This window comes from Talpa europaea, assembly GCF_964194135.1.
Source record: "Talpa europaea genome assembly, chromosome: 14".
Taxonomy (NCBI): domain Eukaryota; kingdom Metazoa; phylum Chordata; class Mammalia; order Eulipotyphla; family Talpidae; genus Talpa; species Talpa europaea.
The window spans coordinates 13,171,365-13,188,941 of record NC_140082.1 but is presented as its reverse complement, the minus strand read 5'-3'; the positions used below and the strand labels follow the sequence as shown (position 1 = coordinate 13,188,941).

Here is a 17,577-nt window from a genome sequence, read left to right as displayed (position 1 = left end):
GTCAGAGTTGACTTCTGGGTGGAAGAACCTAGAACAGGGGTCCACATAGTGGCTCCCAGGCTGGGAGAGGTTTTTACATGTTAAAAGCTTGAAAAAAAATTCAAGGATTTCATGACACATGACAATCTTACTAAGTTCCAACTTCAGTTCTCAGTTTCAATGAACACAGCTATTCTGCTTATTTACATTTTGCATGCAGCTGTTTCCTCTACACTGCAGAGTTGAGTAGTTCCCACAGACAGAATGACTGCAAAGCCTAAAATATTTACTATCTGAGCCTTTATAGAAAAAGGTCAGGGTTAGAATCATAGCAAACTTTAGTGTTAAGAAAATGACAACTACATAACCAAGAGTCCATCAAAACAAGGGGTCCCTTTTAGAAATGTGGTGATTAAGTTTGCTTCTTTCTTGGGGGTGGCTCATGGGCCATGAGATGCTGTTCCGTGTCCTCTGCACTTCTGAAGTTCTATATATGACTCAAAAAACACACATTAGTTTGCTTTTGGCATTATTTAAGGCAATTCAGAGCTGTTTCCTAGAAGTGGCAAAGCCTGACAAATATTTCCTCATTTCTCCCTGGAATGTGTCCATTCTCCCCAAACTCACCTGAGGGCAATTAAGGATAGATTTTTGTCTGCATCTTCACTTGGTGAGAGCCTGCCTGCTGATGGCACAATGTGACCCCCTTTTCAAACCTAAGAACATTAGGGCCTGGAGAAGCAACATCTCAAGTCAAAAGTTTTCATCTTGACAGTCCACCCCAGCTCTAGAGCCGAGTGCCTCGCCATTGGGCACCTATCTTCCCAGTGTCCTTGCCCCATACATAGTCTGGAAACACCAGCAGTAGAAACAGGGTCTGGCAGGCAGGACACACAGCCACAAAGGACATGCAAAGATCCCGATACTTCCTAGTTCAAAGTGGCCCCTTTAGGGTCTCAGCAGACCCTGACCCCATCTAGACACCTTGTAGCCTTTGGGAATCAGAGCCACCCCATCATGCCCTGTAGGTGCCTCTCCCAGGGAACAGGCTCAGGGCTTACCAAGGTAGAGGGGTGGGTGGTTCCATCAAAGGGAAAGGCAAGGAAGACCTGGGGCTGGTTCTTTCCCATACAATGGTTACCAGGCAACCCCTGACCCATGGGGGGCGTCCAGGGCAGCCCAAACACTTCTGCAGACGCCAGGGCCCAGAGAGGAAGCCCAGGAAGAGCACTTGGCACAAAGTGAAACACCAACAATCTTTATTACCAAACAGGCAGGTTTAACTCTCACTCAGCTAAGAGCAAAAACTATTACTACCAGGATCTAGGAGAGGTACAGAATAAAGATTGTCTCTTAAACAAGGGACTAAACAAATATATACATCTAATTAAAGGAAAAAATTCTCCAGTGTTCCAAAAGCGATTTCAGTTTATAAAACATTTCGCAGTCAATCAACGCTGCCTTAAAAACCCCAAGTCAGGATAAACCTAAGAGAAAACATTTCCTCTTTAAAAAAAACAATAAAACCCTTTCTCATTCCTGTTAAACTTTCACAAATTATTCCTAGAAACACCCACAGTAAAGCGTAAACATGAGCCAGCTCACCTCCGCCTGCTCATCCTTTAGGATCATTCCTCGGGAATGTTCTTCTCAACTACAACCAGGTGGCTGATCCCCCAATTTCAGGGCTAGATTTTTTGAAGCTTTCAAAAAAAAAAAAAAAAGTCCCCATGATGCTTCCTTCTGGAGGCCTGTGGCTGTGTGGAAGACCAAGGGAAGCTGTGGACTTGGCTGGCTTCAAAGACCATCCTGGGGCCAAGGGAGGCCTTTCCAAATAAAAAAACTTAGCCCCTTATAATCTAAGTCTGATCTAACAGGTAAAAATGAGTAGCAACAGGCACCAAAAGGGGCTCCCCTCATCCCACTTTTGCTATTATGCAGGCTAACAGAGGGGAGAAAGAGTATCTGACCTCATCTCCTTTCTGAGGAGCTCAACTGACGGCTTGTGTAGGCCAAAGCCATGCTGCACAGACACAGGCGCGTGCTGCCATCTTTGTTTTTTTTGGCTGGATGAAGCCGCTGCTGCTGGGCAGCCTGGCTCACGGCTGCGGAACTAAAGCTTTCCCTTTTATACAAGAGTGCTTAAGAATTACCAGGGAAATCATTTTTTTCAACTCAACATGTTAACTGGCAAATACTTCAACACCAGTGGAGGCCCCGACTTGGTGCAGGGTCACAGATCCTTCCAGTTGATGGGTTCCTTGCCAGACTTCCGCAGCAGCTCATTGGTCTTAGAGAAATGTCTACACCCAAAGAACCCCCTGTACACAGACAACGGGGAGGGGTGAGCTGTCTGCAGCACGTGGTGCCGCTTCTGAAAGAGAACAAAAGAGAAAGGTGACATATTTGGAATTTTTTTTTAAAGATTTATTTATACAAGAACTGGGGTACAGGCCAGATGTACAGGAGGCTGAGAGGATTCACCAGAGACAGAGTGGGGAACGGAACAGGCTGACCGATGATATACACTGCTAAGGGGAGCAGCAGGCGAGACAGGAGAGGTCTGCTGCGCCATGTGGTTTCTCCCCAGCCGGCCAGGATCGAACCCACACAGAGGCTGCGGACAGCTTCACAGTGAGGTGCTCAACCACACTTGTATTTTAAAGAGTAGCTACCTCTGCTGGGTTCTGAGGATGCAGAGCCCCAGGCTCAGCTTCAACTGGGCACCACTTAAGCAATTTTTAAGAGTTCGTATGTTATAACTCAGCACCAAGCTGGCATTTGCTACAGGATGCAGGCAGATAAGGGGTTCACTGTTGTACCACTTTCGTCTTAAAGTCCCGGGCTATAGAAACCACCTAACAAATCCGTTTTCCAAAACATCCCTGCCTTCAAGGAGTTTAGTCCAGGAGGGACCCTGATTGAAGCCAGCAGCGCAGTGTGGTGAATATCATAGTCTAGCATTTGAGTCCTGACCCTGCCACTCAGCTGTGTAGCTGCCACTCAGCTACCAAGGGGAAGTCACTGAACCTCAGCAAGCTGCACTTCATTTCTCATTGGGAAACCGGGAACCTCAGTAGAGCCTCACTGGTGTCACTTGTGAATTACTGTTCAAGAATCAATGATGCAGTGTCTGAGAAATGGCAGTCTGGCAGGCAGTACAGGCCCCTGGAGATGTGAGCTGTGCTGAGCTCTGAAGGATGTTAGTCACCTCTGAAGGAGGAAAGGACCTCCACCCACTGGGCAGAGGAAGCAGGATGTTCAAAGGCAGGCAGGGGTGACATCTGGGGGTTCTGCCAGTCTGGAGTTAAGGGTAGAGAGAAGGAACTGTGGCTTTCCTTAGTCCAAGCTTGTCAGCCTCAGCCATGGCCTTCCAGGGAGAAGGATGAACGCTTTGGGCCAGATGAGATGATGGAATGAAGCAGGCAAAAGCAGCCAGGCGGGGGTTGGTCTGAGAAGACTACGGATGAGTGACTGGGGGAGTGGGGGACGGAACAAGGTGGGAAGGATAAAGGAAGAGCAGAGGTGTAGAATGACATCTTCTTTCTGGTTGGACAACTGGTAGACAGTGGTACAGAGGAACAAGTTTAGGGGGCAATGGAGGAGGAAAGGTGACTTTCACTGGAGAAATGTTAGGTCTAATGTACTTATGTGTTACCAGGGGGCTGAATACCCAGATCCTGTGCACAGGCAACGCACTGGGCTGAACGCGTCGCTTGTTTTAACCATCAAGATAGTTTAATGGCTGTTGACTTTCAGCCCAAACCATGTTGAGAATAATAATAAAGATTATGAATATACTAACTAGGAGCTATGAATATACCGAATATGACCATGACCCGTAAGGCAGAGACCTGCGATTACTCCTGCACAGACTTCTTAGATAATCGGCTCTCCGCATATGTGCATTCACGCCAGACCTTCTTTCTCTTTTTCTCTTCTTTGGGAAAAGAAAAACACCTGGAATTACCTTGTCCATTCACACAGTACATTCAACTCAACGGAGAAAGCTGAATTTGACCAACACACTACACTGCTGTTTGCTTGTATGAGCATAAAAAAGCAGTATTTTAGCATAGACATCATGCCTTGTTTTTGAACAAGTGAATCTACTACCTTAAGAAAAAATACCCAAGTTAAAAAAATGAAGACAACTCCATCTAAGAGAGTGAGTCAAGTCTGTAGACCTGAACTGCATCACTGGCTTAGAGGCCTTATACTCCTGGGGGCCAACCTGGCAGGCAAGTTCTATCCCATCTCCACTATCACTGTAGCTTTGGGCAAGGAACTTCATCTCCAGGAGGTCCAGTAGAAAAGGGGGTCCGTTGCGTGCCTACTCTTACTGTCTTTGCAAATATGAACCAGATGCTTGCATGCAAAATGCTTAACTGGGTGCATGAGTCAGGCGAGAGCCTCACTATACTTGCATTTTCCGATACACTAGTTACCTCCTGCTGATACACAAGAACCTGCCAGCCCACTTCAGTCCATCCCTTCAACTCCACTTAGTGAAGGGCTTCCTCTGGAGTTCCCCCCAACCCCCCTTCACTCTACCATTCTCCACCAAACCACCACCATCTCTAACCTGTCCCTGTCACCCAGAGAGAAAGGACAGTGGTTCACCCCAGAGTGGCAGCAGCTAACTGTGAAGAGGACTGGGATTTTTTAGGAGGCAAGGTGACAAGATTTACTGGTGACTTTTTGGTCCTTCACAAAGCAACCAGCTATGTAAATGCTTTTCAGTACATGAATGGAGGAGGTGGGAGGAGGTTGGGGGAGGACACAGGGAGGGCAGTTATGAAGGTGAAGGAATTGGTTCGGTGGTGCTGGGCATAGGCCGGCAGAGCTCACTGCCAGCATTCTTGTGGGCACGTCACTTTTGTGATTAAACTAAATACTCCGTGTTTTCTATATACCCCCAAATTTCTGAGAAACCATTAATTTTGTTCATTACTTATTGCACAGTTTGCTAAATGAATGGTACCTGGGGCCTGTGCATCTTACTAAGTGGGGCAAGTTTATCTCCCCCTTACTAATAGCATTAAATCAGAAAACAGCTGTTTTCTTACACAACTAGTCATTCTTGTTATCTGTCTGAATTTTGCTCAATTTTCAATGGGAATTCTAACCCTAACTGCAGTATTCTTAAAGGAAACTAAGATTCATTTAATGATATGGATTTTCCAGGACCACATAGTCAAGAATTCCTAGAATTCTCTTAGCTGGTTTCAAGTGTCAAAAAACAAACCTACCCTATCGATGGCACTGCCCTTCTTCTGAGCATATGAGCCCCAGAGCAAAAAGACGAGGCCACTGGAGTTCTGATTCAGCCAGGACACAACTGCATCAGTAAACTGCTCCCAGCCTCTCTCCTTATGAGAGTTGGCTTGATGTGCCCGGACAGTGAGGACAGCGTTGAGCAGGAGAACACCTACGAACACACACAAAGAAACAGGTTAAAGGTAAGCGGAAATTAGTAGGTCCAAACACCTGACGGCGGGCGGGTGTCACCATGTGACGAAACCACGCTGGTGTAGGCAACTGAAATTAGGTCAGAAAGAAAAAGCCTGACAACACGACCAGCGGTTCACCTCTGGGTGAGATTAGTGGGCTTTTTATGTTCACCTCTGCCCTTTTAGCATGTTCTGGAATTACAACAGCGATATACATTCTATGCATAGTCAGAAAAAATTTTCCTTAAGCGGTATTAAATAACCTCAGAAAATAACAAAAGGAGGCCATAAAAGTCTCACTGACACAAAAACCTGACAGCAAGAAACTGAAGAGTAAATACTCTTCCTCTATCCTGGCATAGTTTACTTGCTAAAGAATATTCTGCAGGTAGGTATTAAGCACATAAACCTCTTGTGTGTTGAAATGAACAGAATGAGGCCACTGTACGAATGGCCCGGAGTTCAGGGAAGTGAATAAACATGAAAGAGTAACAACGAATCATGAGAGAGCACTGGCTGCAGGATAAAAAAAATCCGATGTTTTCTGACTCGCATAAATCCAGCCTTTTTATTGGTGCTCTCAAATTCTTTATGACCATCTTTTACAAATAGGAGGCTGGAAAAGACAAAACTGTTGACAACCCACCCAAAACGTACCCAACCACATGGTGGTTTACCTTGCTTGGCCCACCCAGATAAATCTCCGTGACCAGGATGAACGAAACCATCTATGTCTGTAGACAGCTCTTTATAAATGTTTTCCAGACTGAAAGCAAACAGGGAGAATAATACAAAAAATAATTTAAAGCACAATTGTGGAAGCAGTAACCTCCAACACGATGTGAACCACAGCCTGTAAAGACGGTCTGAGAGAGGGCACTAATTCATGAGCAAGTGCCGTGTTCCTCCCCACAGGTAAACCTGCCCAAGACCTTGACAGCTACTGGCATGGAGTGGGCAGGGGTCAGGTATGCTGACCCCTACCTACAGTGCACAGGACAAGCCCTTTCCCCCACAAAGATCCAGCCCCAAATATCTATAGTGCCAACATTGAGAATCTTGTTCCAAAGGCTATCGGAAGTTCCCCTAAGTTGTACTTATAATCTGTAAAGTCTGCATCTGAAAGTAATCACAATTGGCACTGAGCCATGTGTAAAGCAATCATACCTGGGTGGAGGTGGAACAGGTCTTTGAACACTAAAGCAAAGCCCATGAGCTTGACTGGGTCCATGATAGGGATCCTGTCCCAGGATGACAACTTTTACCTGTGAATACCAGGTGGCAAGAAATTAAAACAATTCCATGGTGTAAGCTGTTTAAACGAACACCTGGCTTACCCTAACCTTGATAGGCTATACAAAGGGACATGCTAAGGGCAGCCCCCACCCCCCCAAGGGAGCGACTCAGGCATCATTTGTAATTATCTTTCACTCAAGCAACCTGTGGCACAGCCCTAACACATAACACAGGTGTTTGAAACAGGCTGGGGCCGACTTTGCTTTTACCCTCTTCATTTTCCAAATTCCCGAAGTGCAGCCACCAGCAAGATACAAAATGGTTAATCGCTTCCCAGGCACCCCATTCCATTCAGGCTCAACCATTTTAATTACCTACACATTTGCTCATCACCCTACTTTTGCTTTTTTTTTTTTAAAGATTTGTTTATACAAGAACTGGGGTACAGACAAGAACTGGGGTATAGGTCAGAAGCACGTGGAAAGGTGTGAGAATTCACTAGAGACAGTGGGGAGCAGAATAGGCAGATGGACCGAAGACACTGCTGAGGGGAGCAGCGGGTGAGGCAGTAGAGGCCTGCCACGCCATATGGGTTTCTCCCTGGCCGGCCAGGAATCGAACCCGCATTGCAGAGGTTGCGGACAGCCTCAAAGCACAGCGCTCAACCTGCTGCGCCACTGGGGAGGCCCTACTTTTGCTTTTCATGTTATATATTTGGCACATCCTTCACACCACTCACTGCAGCTTAAGTACTGATGGGCAGTCACCTTGTTTCCCAATTTTTTCCAGTACAAAAAACAATGCTGTCAACACCCTATTTCATATGCCCTCATATATGGTTGTTTTTATTTCTGTGAAAGACATCATAGTGGGGTTGCTGGTCAAGAATAAGTGCATCTTACATTTTCACATGCATGTGCCAAGTTACTTTTCAATGCATTGAAGCAATTCAAATTCCTAACCAGGAGCATATATAGATGCCTACTTCCCCTTAGGGCTGAAACTAGAAGAGAATGAGGTCAGGTCAAAGGGCCGTGGGAGTAGGTGGCAGTGAAAATTAATGAGGTGCTATCATGGCAACCTTAAGCAAGTTCTTTAGACCTATGCCAGCCACCTCTTGTTCATTCTCCTGCTTCTGTCCATGGTGCTCCTTCTTAAGATGTTCTCTCATACACATTATCCTTCAAAATCCAGCTTCAGGGGACATCTATTCAGTTGTGGGTGCTCACACCACCCCCAGCACACTGTCTACTGTCCCAGCAGGGAAGCTTTTGGGCTCAGGGTCAGGTTCCCTGGTCCTGGACAAGCCTCCAACGGCTCACTTGCAAATAAGTCTCACTGGGCCATCTGTCCTCAGAAGTTTGACGTCCCTTTCTTATTCTTCCCGGTTATGTGGATTATGGGCAAGTTCAAAGCAGAACATACTATTCAAGTAGGGCACAAAATAGTACTGAGTTTAATCGGAGTCAGTTTTGTTTTTTTCCCCGTTAACATTGAAAACAAAGCCATATTCAAAGTTCTGGCTCTAAAATGAAAAATTGAGGTTTTGCTATATGTTATCCTTTTCAAGATGGCTTACTCACCTATTTAATTTCTATTTGATTCAACAGATATTTATTACGTTGCAGGACTCCTACCTTCAGGTTAGAAAACAGGTGAGGGAAAAGGCTAAGAACAAATGCGAAAACCTCCAGTGCAAGCAGAGGCCAAACTCATCAAGGGTTTTAGAGGAAAACCAGATCACAATGGTGTGGGGATCAGGCTTCAGGGTGCTGGATGGTTTTCAAAAAGACAGAAGTGAGGACAGAGCACTGCCCTTCTGCCCAACTCTGAGGTGGGAGAAGGGGAGGGAGGCAGGGAAGTATGATGTGGCCATACAGTTCACACAGCCTGAGCCGTCAACAAGCTTCCGGACATGCCCAGCTGCCAGTCAGCAGCCAGGGTGTGGAGTGAACCAAAGCAAAGGGATCTGGCCACAGGAGAACAAAACTGTTCAGGCCAGGTCAAGAGCCTGAAAACTCAATAAGTCAGATAGAAAGAATAAAAAATGACAAGAATAAAAAGAACAAAAAACAACTACTTGCGGTAGATACCCGCAAGGTAAAAAGACTCAATAGCTGCATACTCATCACCACCACCCCCTCCAAGCCTGGCATGTAACTGGTTTCAGGACTGACTAGAAATGGGGACAGAGACACATGGTCTGTGTACACAACTTTCTTTCTAGCTGCCTAAACAGTGCATAGTAATGGTTTGAAAGAGTAAAGATAGGCCCAGCCAAACTTTGCAATGAATTTTATTCATTCCTGAATTATGGACAGTGGCCCTCACTAAGGAATGACTCCAGTGTCCCTAATTAAGAAATACTATTTGATCCTCTCCTCCTCCTTTAATGAAACCCATCCACAACCTGTACTTACATCTCTTATGTCACACATCTGAGTCCAGGTGAAGACTTGGTGAGGGGGTGGATACACAGTGTGGTGCTTTCTTTCTTCTGCAACAAATCCCATGAGCTGATTTAAAGATAAACCAGATTTAAAATCAGATACTCAGTAGGTCTAAGAATCCAGCCTTTTAATAGCACACTCTACTTGCAAGCCAAAGAATTCTGTCTGAAGTGTGAGCCAGAGCTAGGACTTCGCGGTTTTATATCCATATTCTTTTGAAATAAAAAACAACAAACAAAAACTACCTGCGCCCCACCCAGATGGATCAACCCCTTCAATTCCCTGCCCCCCTCTTTGGGCGGGGTCAAAGTTGATGGGCCCTTTGGTATCCGGTTGGCGCCAGCCCCTCCCTCCCTCCTTTCTCAGGCTCGGCCTGGCTTCCTCCAGTCGGGCTTGCGGGGGGGGCCCCCCAGGCCAGTCTTCCCCCGCAGCAGTCTAACAACAAGGGCTCAGGGGAGTCGCGACGTCTTCCAGGCCTTTTATAAAGTTCAGCAAATATAAAGGTGCGAATTTAAAGCACCGAGGAGCTGCCCCCGGAAGCAAGGAGAGCATGGAAGCCATCGCCTGCAAGCATGAACGCGGGCTCGGCCTGCCGTGCTCACAAACACGGGGCTCGGAGCCTTACCTTGATGAAGTACGGCTTCCCGAACTCCCCGCTGAGCTGCTGCTTCCAGCTCTCGCCCAGCCCCACGGGCACGTTGCGCGCGGCGAGCCTCAGCAGGGCGGCGGCCTTGTTCCTCTGGATGCGCACCAGCTGCTCGGGGCTGAGCGGCGACGAGGGCGGCGTGCCGGGGTCCTCCTGCGCGGCCCGGGGCCTCTTGGCCGGGCTGGCCTGCAAGGGGCCCCCGCAGAAGAGGGTCGCGGGCTGCAGCGGGGCTCCCGCGGGCGCCCGCAGCTTCCCGGCCCAGCGCCCCAGCGCGCGGCCCAGCACCCCCATCCCCGCGGCTTCGGGCCCGTCGGGCGGGCCTCCGCACGGCCGCGCTCCAGGAGCCAGGGGCGGAGCCCCGGCCCGGGACTCGCGGCCCCCGAGTCCGCGTTTGCGGCTCGCAGGGCGGGGGGCGCGGGCTCGCGGGAGAGGCGGCCGCGGCCCCAGCGCCCCGCCCCGGACGCGCCGCAGCTGCGGCCCCACGAGGCCTTTTCGCGGCAAAACCCTCCCCTGAGGCCCCGCCCCTCCCTCCGCTGATTGGCTCCGCCGGGCCCGAGGCGCGTCCCCATTGGCCGGCGGCGCAGCATGGCCGCCGATGGCGCGCCGAGGCGCCTGTTTTGAACACGTGTGGGCATCACGCCGCCGGCGCGCCGTCCCCCCGGCTGAGGCGCGGCCCGCCGTCCCCCAGACGCGCGGGGCGCGGGGCCCGCCGCCCTCGCCCGCCCCCCTGCCCTCACCCCGGCCCCGCCAACGGCCCCCGCCGCGCCTCACCGCCGCATCCCCGCTCTCCTCAGTTACCGCCGCCACGCCGGCCCCCGGCTCGGGGCTGCGGGAGCACCGCTTCCTGACGGGCCCCGGGGAGAAGAAGGAGTACAGCGTCTTCTGGCCGATCATCCCGGTGCCGAGGAGGGAGCGCCGCCCGGGACCCGCAAGGCTGGCAGCCGCTGCCAGTCAGGTATTGGCGCGAAACGCCCCGCGCATGCTCCGACGCGGGGTCTGGGCGGGGGGCGGCGGGGGCCTAGTGCGCATGTGCGGGAGGGGCCGCCGGGCGACGCCCCCCGCGCCAGGTGGGGCTTGGGGGCTGAGGGGGCGGGCGGGGGACGCTCATCTGTTGACTTTCATTCATTTTACGTGTCAGGTCTCAGCCTGGGAGCTACCCCCCCCCCCACCTCTCCGCTGTACAGGGAAGATTAAAATACCAACCCCCCCGGGAGGCTGTGGGGGTGAAATTAGCGTTAGGCTGGTATTTGTTGCTTAGATGATCTCATCTAATTTTCACTACCTGTTTCACTGAAGGCAAACTAACAGGAGGAGCAGTCGGACATTTTGTCTAACCTGTGAAGTCTGAGGAAGACTTGAAATGCCGCCATGAAGGTTAAACTCTCAACTACTGATCCTGCAAAAGACAGCTCCGCACCCCGAGTACGTCCACCCAGGATCCCCCCACCTTGAACCCCACATCCAAAGCATCAGTAGGTCCCCTAGGTCCTGGCCCCAAAGGGAAACCCCCGTTCAACTGGTGCTCTCCATCTCCCGGCCACAATCCCAACTCGTCTTTTTCCTATATAGTCAATTTTTTTGAACTGTGAATTATATCCTACAGCTGAAGTCCAGGTTTCCTAACCCCCAGCTTCTTGCCATGCCCTCCGGCCGCTTTCCTCTCTGCCAAGCCCCTACTCTATTGCTTTGACTCAGCCTGGGCCTCAGCTCGACACTGGATGCGTCTGTATGTCCCTCCTCATGTCTCTGCATCGTTGCTCGATTGTCTCCCTGCCTGGGAAACTTCTCAGCCCCAGACTCTTCCTCTCAAAGGCCTTCCTCTCCTGCCCCACTTTCTGGCCGGTCATTCTATAGCTTATGTACTACTTAAAATTATCTGTTTATTCTTGTCTATTTCGGTCTCCATCTCCAGAATGTAACCTGGGTGAGAGCAGGGACTTCATCCTTCTTGTTACTGTTGCATTAGCACCTAGGACAAGGAGCTTGTTGTGTAAGGGGAAAAGCTCATAATTTAAAATCATTTGCCCTTCCAGCCACTTTGAAAAACATTTCAGTTTTGTAGAAAGTGAAACGTGCACTTACCATGTGCCCCAGCAGGCCCACTCCTAGGTATTTTCTCAAGTGAATGAAAATTTGTAATCACAAAAGCTTGTAGATGAATGGCTACAGTGACTTTTTTTCAATGAATTTTTAAAAAAAATTTTAATTTTTAAAATTTTTTTTACTGGATACAGTGACTTTATTTGTGATTGCTCAACACTTGAAACAACCCAAATCCATGGGTGGAATACTACTCGGCCATAAAAAGTAACAAACCACTGGGCCTCTCCTGGTGGCGCAGCGGTTGAGTGCTGGGCTGCGAAGCTGCCCTCAGCCTCTGCAGCGCCGGTTCGATCCCCAGCTGGCGAGGGTCCCACAAGGCGGGCAGACCACTCCTGCTGTGCCCGCTGTTCCCCTCAGCAGTGTGTTTCCTGGGTCTTCCTGTTCTGTTCCCCGCTCTGGCTCTGGTGAATTCTCTCACCCTCCTGCGCTTCTGACTGTACCCAGTGCTTGTATAAATAAATAAAAAAAAAACTTAAAAAAAAAGTAACAAACCATTGATACAAAAAACATGGATACATGCCAAAAGCATTATGCTAAGTGAAAGAAGCTAGACACAAAATAAATACCCGACGATTTCATTGATAAGAAATTCTGGAAAAAGCAAAACTTTAAGGGGAAAAAAAAAAATCAGTGGTTGCCAGGGACACCATACCAGAGAATTGTTAATAGCTAAGAGGCTTGGGGGAATTTTGTGGGGTGGTAGAGCTTTTGCATCTTGATTGTAGTGGTCACACAGCTGGATACATTTGTCAAAATTCTCAGAATTTTACACTAAGAGGATTCAGCACAAAGCCCTCTATCTCAGAGCTTTCATTCCGTCGAGGGTAACAGACAAAACATTATGAATAATAATATAACTCAACATGTATTTGCAGCATATACACACTTCACATGAATCCTCTGGTTTAGCCCTCATGGAGCTCCCTGGGGTGAAAGTTTTGTAAATGCTCACTGTAGAGATGGGTATGTCAAGCCCTGCGAGGTTAGCTGACCTTCAGGAGATCACACAGGGGGAAGAGGAGACAGAGATGGAAGCCAGGGAGTTTGACGACAGGACTTATGCTCCACCTGAGATGATATGCAGGTGGCTCAACTCCCTGTCAAAAGACACCAAGTTAATTCTCAGGGAGACACGACACCAAGCAGCAGGTGAAATTGAACACACCTGCTGCTTGCCATGCGCCCAGAGGGCGGAAGGTGGCGCCCGCGGCCGCCCAGAGCTGGCTGTGCGCGGGGCCTGCTCCCCGGCGGGCGGGCGGGAGGCCCCGGAAGCAGAGCCGCCTGCAGGGGCGTGTTTCCCTCCGCCCCTTCCCGGGGTGTAGCGGGGTTCAGAGCAGAGCAGGTGCTGAGATTTGAAAGGGAACCTTCTCCACCCCGACCCCCTGCTCGTTACGGGTCTTATTTTCTGCCAGTCCATTCGTGCGTATGTATGAGCGCGTGTATATTTAGCTTTTGACTCAAGCCCGCCTGCAGGTTGCTGTACTTCACCTATTTTAATGCTGGCGTGAAAAGGCGCTGCAGACACGGATCCTTCTTCACGGGGTGAAAGGTAGAGACGCCGCCTTTCTGCGTGACTTTGGGCAAACCCTTGCCTCTCTCCGGCTTCGGTTTCGCCATCTGTAGAGTAAGGGTTTGGGTTGTAGTTTCCAAATTTGCTCTGGCACGCGAAATCCCGGGGGGGGGGGGTGTTCTTTAAAAATTCAATTGCTGGGGGTGGAAGGTAGGCATTTGGGGTTTTTTGGCGCCAGCAGTTGATTCTGATGCAAAGCCACCCTGGGAGCAGGACCAGACCTACCTTCCGAGGGGCACTTCCAGTTTAACTTCTACTTCCGTCCTAGGACGTGGGGTCAAACTTTTAAAAGGAAACTTAAAAGAGTGAAAAGGAGTTTTGCTGTTGAACACTGTGCTGAACAGAGATCTTTGCAACTGGAAGCTTCGCATCGACCTGAGCAGCCTCTCTCCTGCCCCCTCACTGGCTCCCAGGTCTTTGTTTTGTGGAGACAGAATGGACAGATTCCTGGTGAAGGGGGCTCTTGGGGGCCCTTTGGGAAAAAAGGAGCAAGAGCAGAGGGCAGAAGGCCCAGGTGAGTTGGCAGGCGGCGAAGAGTGTGGCAGGAAGAGGCCCAGGAGAGAAGCCCCTGGGAGTGGAGCTGACGGGGCAGCGCCCAGCTGGCGGCACATTCGAGCCCAGGGTCTGGACTGTGACTATACTGTCCTGTTTGGCAAAACCCAAGCCGATGAGATTTTCCGAGAGTTGGAGAAAGAAGTGGAGTATTTCACAGGTAAGGGATGGGGGTGTGTGTGTGGAGACTGGGCAGGAATGTTGGAAGTTTATTTGATAAAACCAGTGGGAGAAATCTGACTCGGGAGCCTTTAGATACTGATGATCTGGTTCATGGAGTTACCTCAAATTATCTGGGCCAAGCACGTTACTAGGTGCTTAGGATATGACCTTGGGAAAAAACCATATGATAACCTCCGGGAGTTGACAGATAGCTGGAGTGCATCACTACCAGGCTACTGATTAGACTCATCTGGAATGGTTGGGGAAAAAAAGAGACTGGATTCTACCCAAGACCAGTTGAATCAAATTAGAAAGGGGGTGCAGGCTGGGTATCTGTGTTTTTTAGAAAGCTTCCAGGTAATTCTAACGTGCAGTCAGGGCTGAGATTACTAGACTAGCAGGAGAGATGGCAAATAACCAGCGAATTCCTCCAGAGGGTGTTCTGGGCATCACCAGCCTGGAGGACTGGTGTGAGAACTCAGACTGCTGGGCCCCGCTTGTCCCCATAGCCAAGTATCTGAGGAATTTGAGTGACATTGATGATGCAGGTCCAGGAACCACGAGAGGGGGCAGGGCACTTGAGGGCATACAGAATCACCCGAGACTCAGCCTGTAGCCTGAGTGGCTCACTCCACCTTGCAGCCCTGTGCCGAGTCCCCTAAGTTGGCAAAGTCACCCTGGTATACGACTCACGATCTTGTTGGCACTTCAGTCTTTTTATTTTGCTCCTGCTGTACTTAAGACAATTACAGTGTTAAACACACATATACACTCGCATACACACACACACACACACTTGACCCAGAACCTGCTTTCTCTAAGTGTGAGATGGGAATCCCTGTTTTCACATGGAAATTTGAGGTGGCCGCATTGATTTTTGAGGAAGAGGTTCTCAGGGCATCAAATACTATTCCCGTTTTACTTCCCTCTGGCCCCCAATCCCCGGGATGTTGCGCACTCACCCACCTGCTTTTCTGAGCAGCCGTGTCTCCTGTGCACAGGTGCGCTGACCAGGGTGCAGGTGTTTGGGAAGTGGCACCCCGTGCCCAGGAAGCAGGCCACATATGGCGATGCCGGGCTGACCTACACGTTTTCTGGACTTACTCTGTCTCCCAAGCCCTGGATCCCAGTTCTGGAGCGAGTCCGGGATCGTGTTTCTTTGGTGACTGGACGGACCTTCAACTTTGTGCTTGTCAACAGGTGATACCCTACCTACTTTTGACTTTTTTCCCTAGGCCATGGACTGTCTTTGACACATCATCTGTCTGCCCCCAAAGGAAGAGTAGGAGTCCACCCAGTTTTATTCATTTGTACGATGAGACGTCTTTAAGCACTGGGGAAGTTGTGGTGGAGCAGCAGGGTCTTCAGGGAGTTCATGGTGATCGACTGGTGAACAAGCAATTGAACAAGATAATTGACATTGATCAGTGACTTGGAGAAAATTAGACAGGTTGATTTGACTAAGAATGGCCAGGAGGAAAGGATCTGGGTTTTGGGCAGGATTACTACTGACATGTTGGGTTGGTTGACGGTTTTCAGGGCTGCCCTGAGCATTGTAGGGTTTGAAGCAGCATCCCTGACTGCCACCCCCTGGATGCCAGCAGCAGCCCCTCCTCTAGTCATAGCAGCCCAAATGATACCAGACATCACCCAGGCCCCTGGGGAGAACTCTGGGTTTAGGGGAAGGTGGGTAGAAGAGGGCTGACTGAGGTGGTGACACAGGAGCTGGTAATCGAATGGAGAGAGTGAGCCATGCAGACACGTGGAGGGAGAGGAGCAAGAGCTGAGAGTATCTGTGGAGTAGAAATCCCACTGAAATCGTTGGAAAGCAGCCAACGAGGAAAAGGGGGGGTATGGGATGAGCTCAGAGGTGGGCATGGTAGGACTGTGCATGAGTATGGATTTTATTCTAGATGTAAGGAGAAACTATGTGCTAAAGGTTTGCATATGCAAACCAGGACTAGATGTTTTTGGCTTCCTTTGGTGTGTTAGGCTTTAAAATATATATTCAGACAGGGCTTGATTAAGTGAATTGCTTCAGGCCCAGCTCATCTGTAGAGCTAGAAGGTCCCTCCAGTCCAGGCAGCAGCACAGCAGGGACGGCGCACCTGGAGCCCCACATCATACGGTGAGAAAGCGGGGATTCTGGGTGTTGGTGCATCTCAGGAGCTGTGCTCGCTCTCTTGTTGCAGGTATAAAGACGGTTGTGACCACATTGGTGAGCACCGAGATGATGAAAGAGAACTAGCCCCCGGAAGCTCCATCGCCTCGGTCTCCTTTGGGGCCTGCAGAGACTTCTTCTTCCGGCACAAGGATTCTCGAGGGAAGAGCCCCTCCCAGAAGATGGAGGCTGTCAGGCTTCAGCTGGCCCACGGAAGTCTACTTATGATGAACCCCCCAACCAACACCCATTGGTACCACAGTCTGCCCATCCGAAAGAAGATTCTGGCTCCGCGGGTCAACTTGACATTTCGTAAAATTTTGCCTAATAAAAAGTAAAAACATTTTAAGTGTTTGCATTTTTCATCTCTTCCTTCTCTGCTTGGAGGAGCTGGCATTTACGTTGCCAACAGGGCACACAAAATAGGTTTAATCAAGATTCAGGGCTTATTGTATAGCTGTGCAGAACTTGGGAGAATGTATCAAATAGGTAAATGATGAAAGAATACCAGTTGATTTTTTTCCTAACAAAATGATTCTTTTATTGCTATGTTACACGGCAGATACAAAAGGGAGCTTTAGCAAATACATAAATCAGCAGTTATTATGGCATAAACTACTAACCGGTTTTTGTCAAAAAAAAAACCAAAACCCTACTTTGCAAATAACTTAAAACCAGAAATAAGATTATCTGGCTATATATAATGTCTAATAATTTACAAAATGAGGAAGTCAGCTTTAAGGTCAGGTTAAGAGACTTTACACATCATTCACATTTACAACCTTGACCCAGACCCTGGCCCCCTGACCAAAAATCTGCTTACAGGGAGACACTCGCGCTCCTTTCACGCTGGCATCTGTCTTTCATGGGGATTTCAAAGAGCAAGCAGTGGCCGAACAGCAATCATTCAAAGCTACAGCTTTGTGATGCAGTTTACAGTCACGGGACTGGACATTAGCTCCACCAGTCTCAGGCAAAGCGGGTATACTCGCTCCAACATCAAAGCCAGGCTCTGCAACGGAATCCGAAGGGCGTCAGCCAGGACTGGCTCGGACAGTTCCGCTGCTCCTTGCATTCTGACACCCAGCCTTGTGCAGAACCTTCCCAGCACATCCTGGGGCGGATGATGCGGGCTCAGGACACAAGCTGGGAGTGGCTGCCACCTGGGCCTCTGCACTTTTTGCTGCCACCAAGGAGCTGTCAAGAAGTGTCCATGGGCTCACCCCACCAGAGGAAGCGCGGCTCCCCACTCCCTCCGGCGACTT

The 17,577-nt window shown here is 49.6% G+C and overlaps 2 protein-coding genes across 2 annotated transcripts; one reads left to right on the top strand and one right to left on the bottom strand.

The window, feature by feature from the left end:
• Positions 1-2,212: 2,212 nt before the first annotated feature.
• Positions 2,213-10,658, bottom strand: UNG (uracil DNA glycosylase; the record flags this gene model as incomplete). Its single annotated transcript, XM_084253614.1, has 7 exons — positions 2,213-2,353; positions 5,232-5,410; positions 6,110-6,198; positions 6,600-6,697; positions 9,089-9,184; positions 9,744-9,950; positions 10,536-10,658. 7 exons carry the CDS (start codon positions 10,656-10,658, stop codon positions 2,213-2,215), a joined length of 933 nt encoding a protein of 310 aa, XP_084109740.1.
• Positions 10,659-13,842: 3,184 nt separating this feature from the next.
• ALKBH2 (alkB homolog 2, alpha-ketoglutarate dependent dioxygenase) lies at positions 13,843-16,650 on the top strand (the record flags this gene model as incomplete). Its single annotated transcript, XM_084253254.1, has 3 exons — positions 13,843-14,149; positions 15,153-15,351; positions 16,344-16,650. The coding sequence occupies exons 1-3, from the start codon at positions 13,873-13,875 to the stop codon at positions 16,648-16,650; spliced, it is 783 nt and encodes a 260-aa protein (XP_084109380.1). The 5' UTR covers positions 13,843-13,872.
• Between the last annotated feature and the right edge of the window lie 927 nt (positions 16,651-17,577).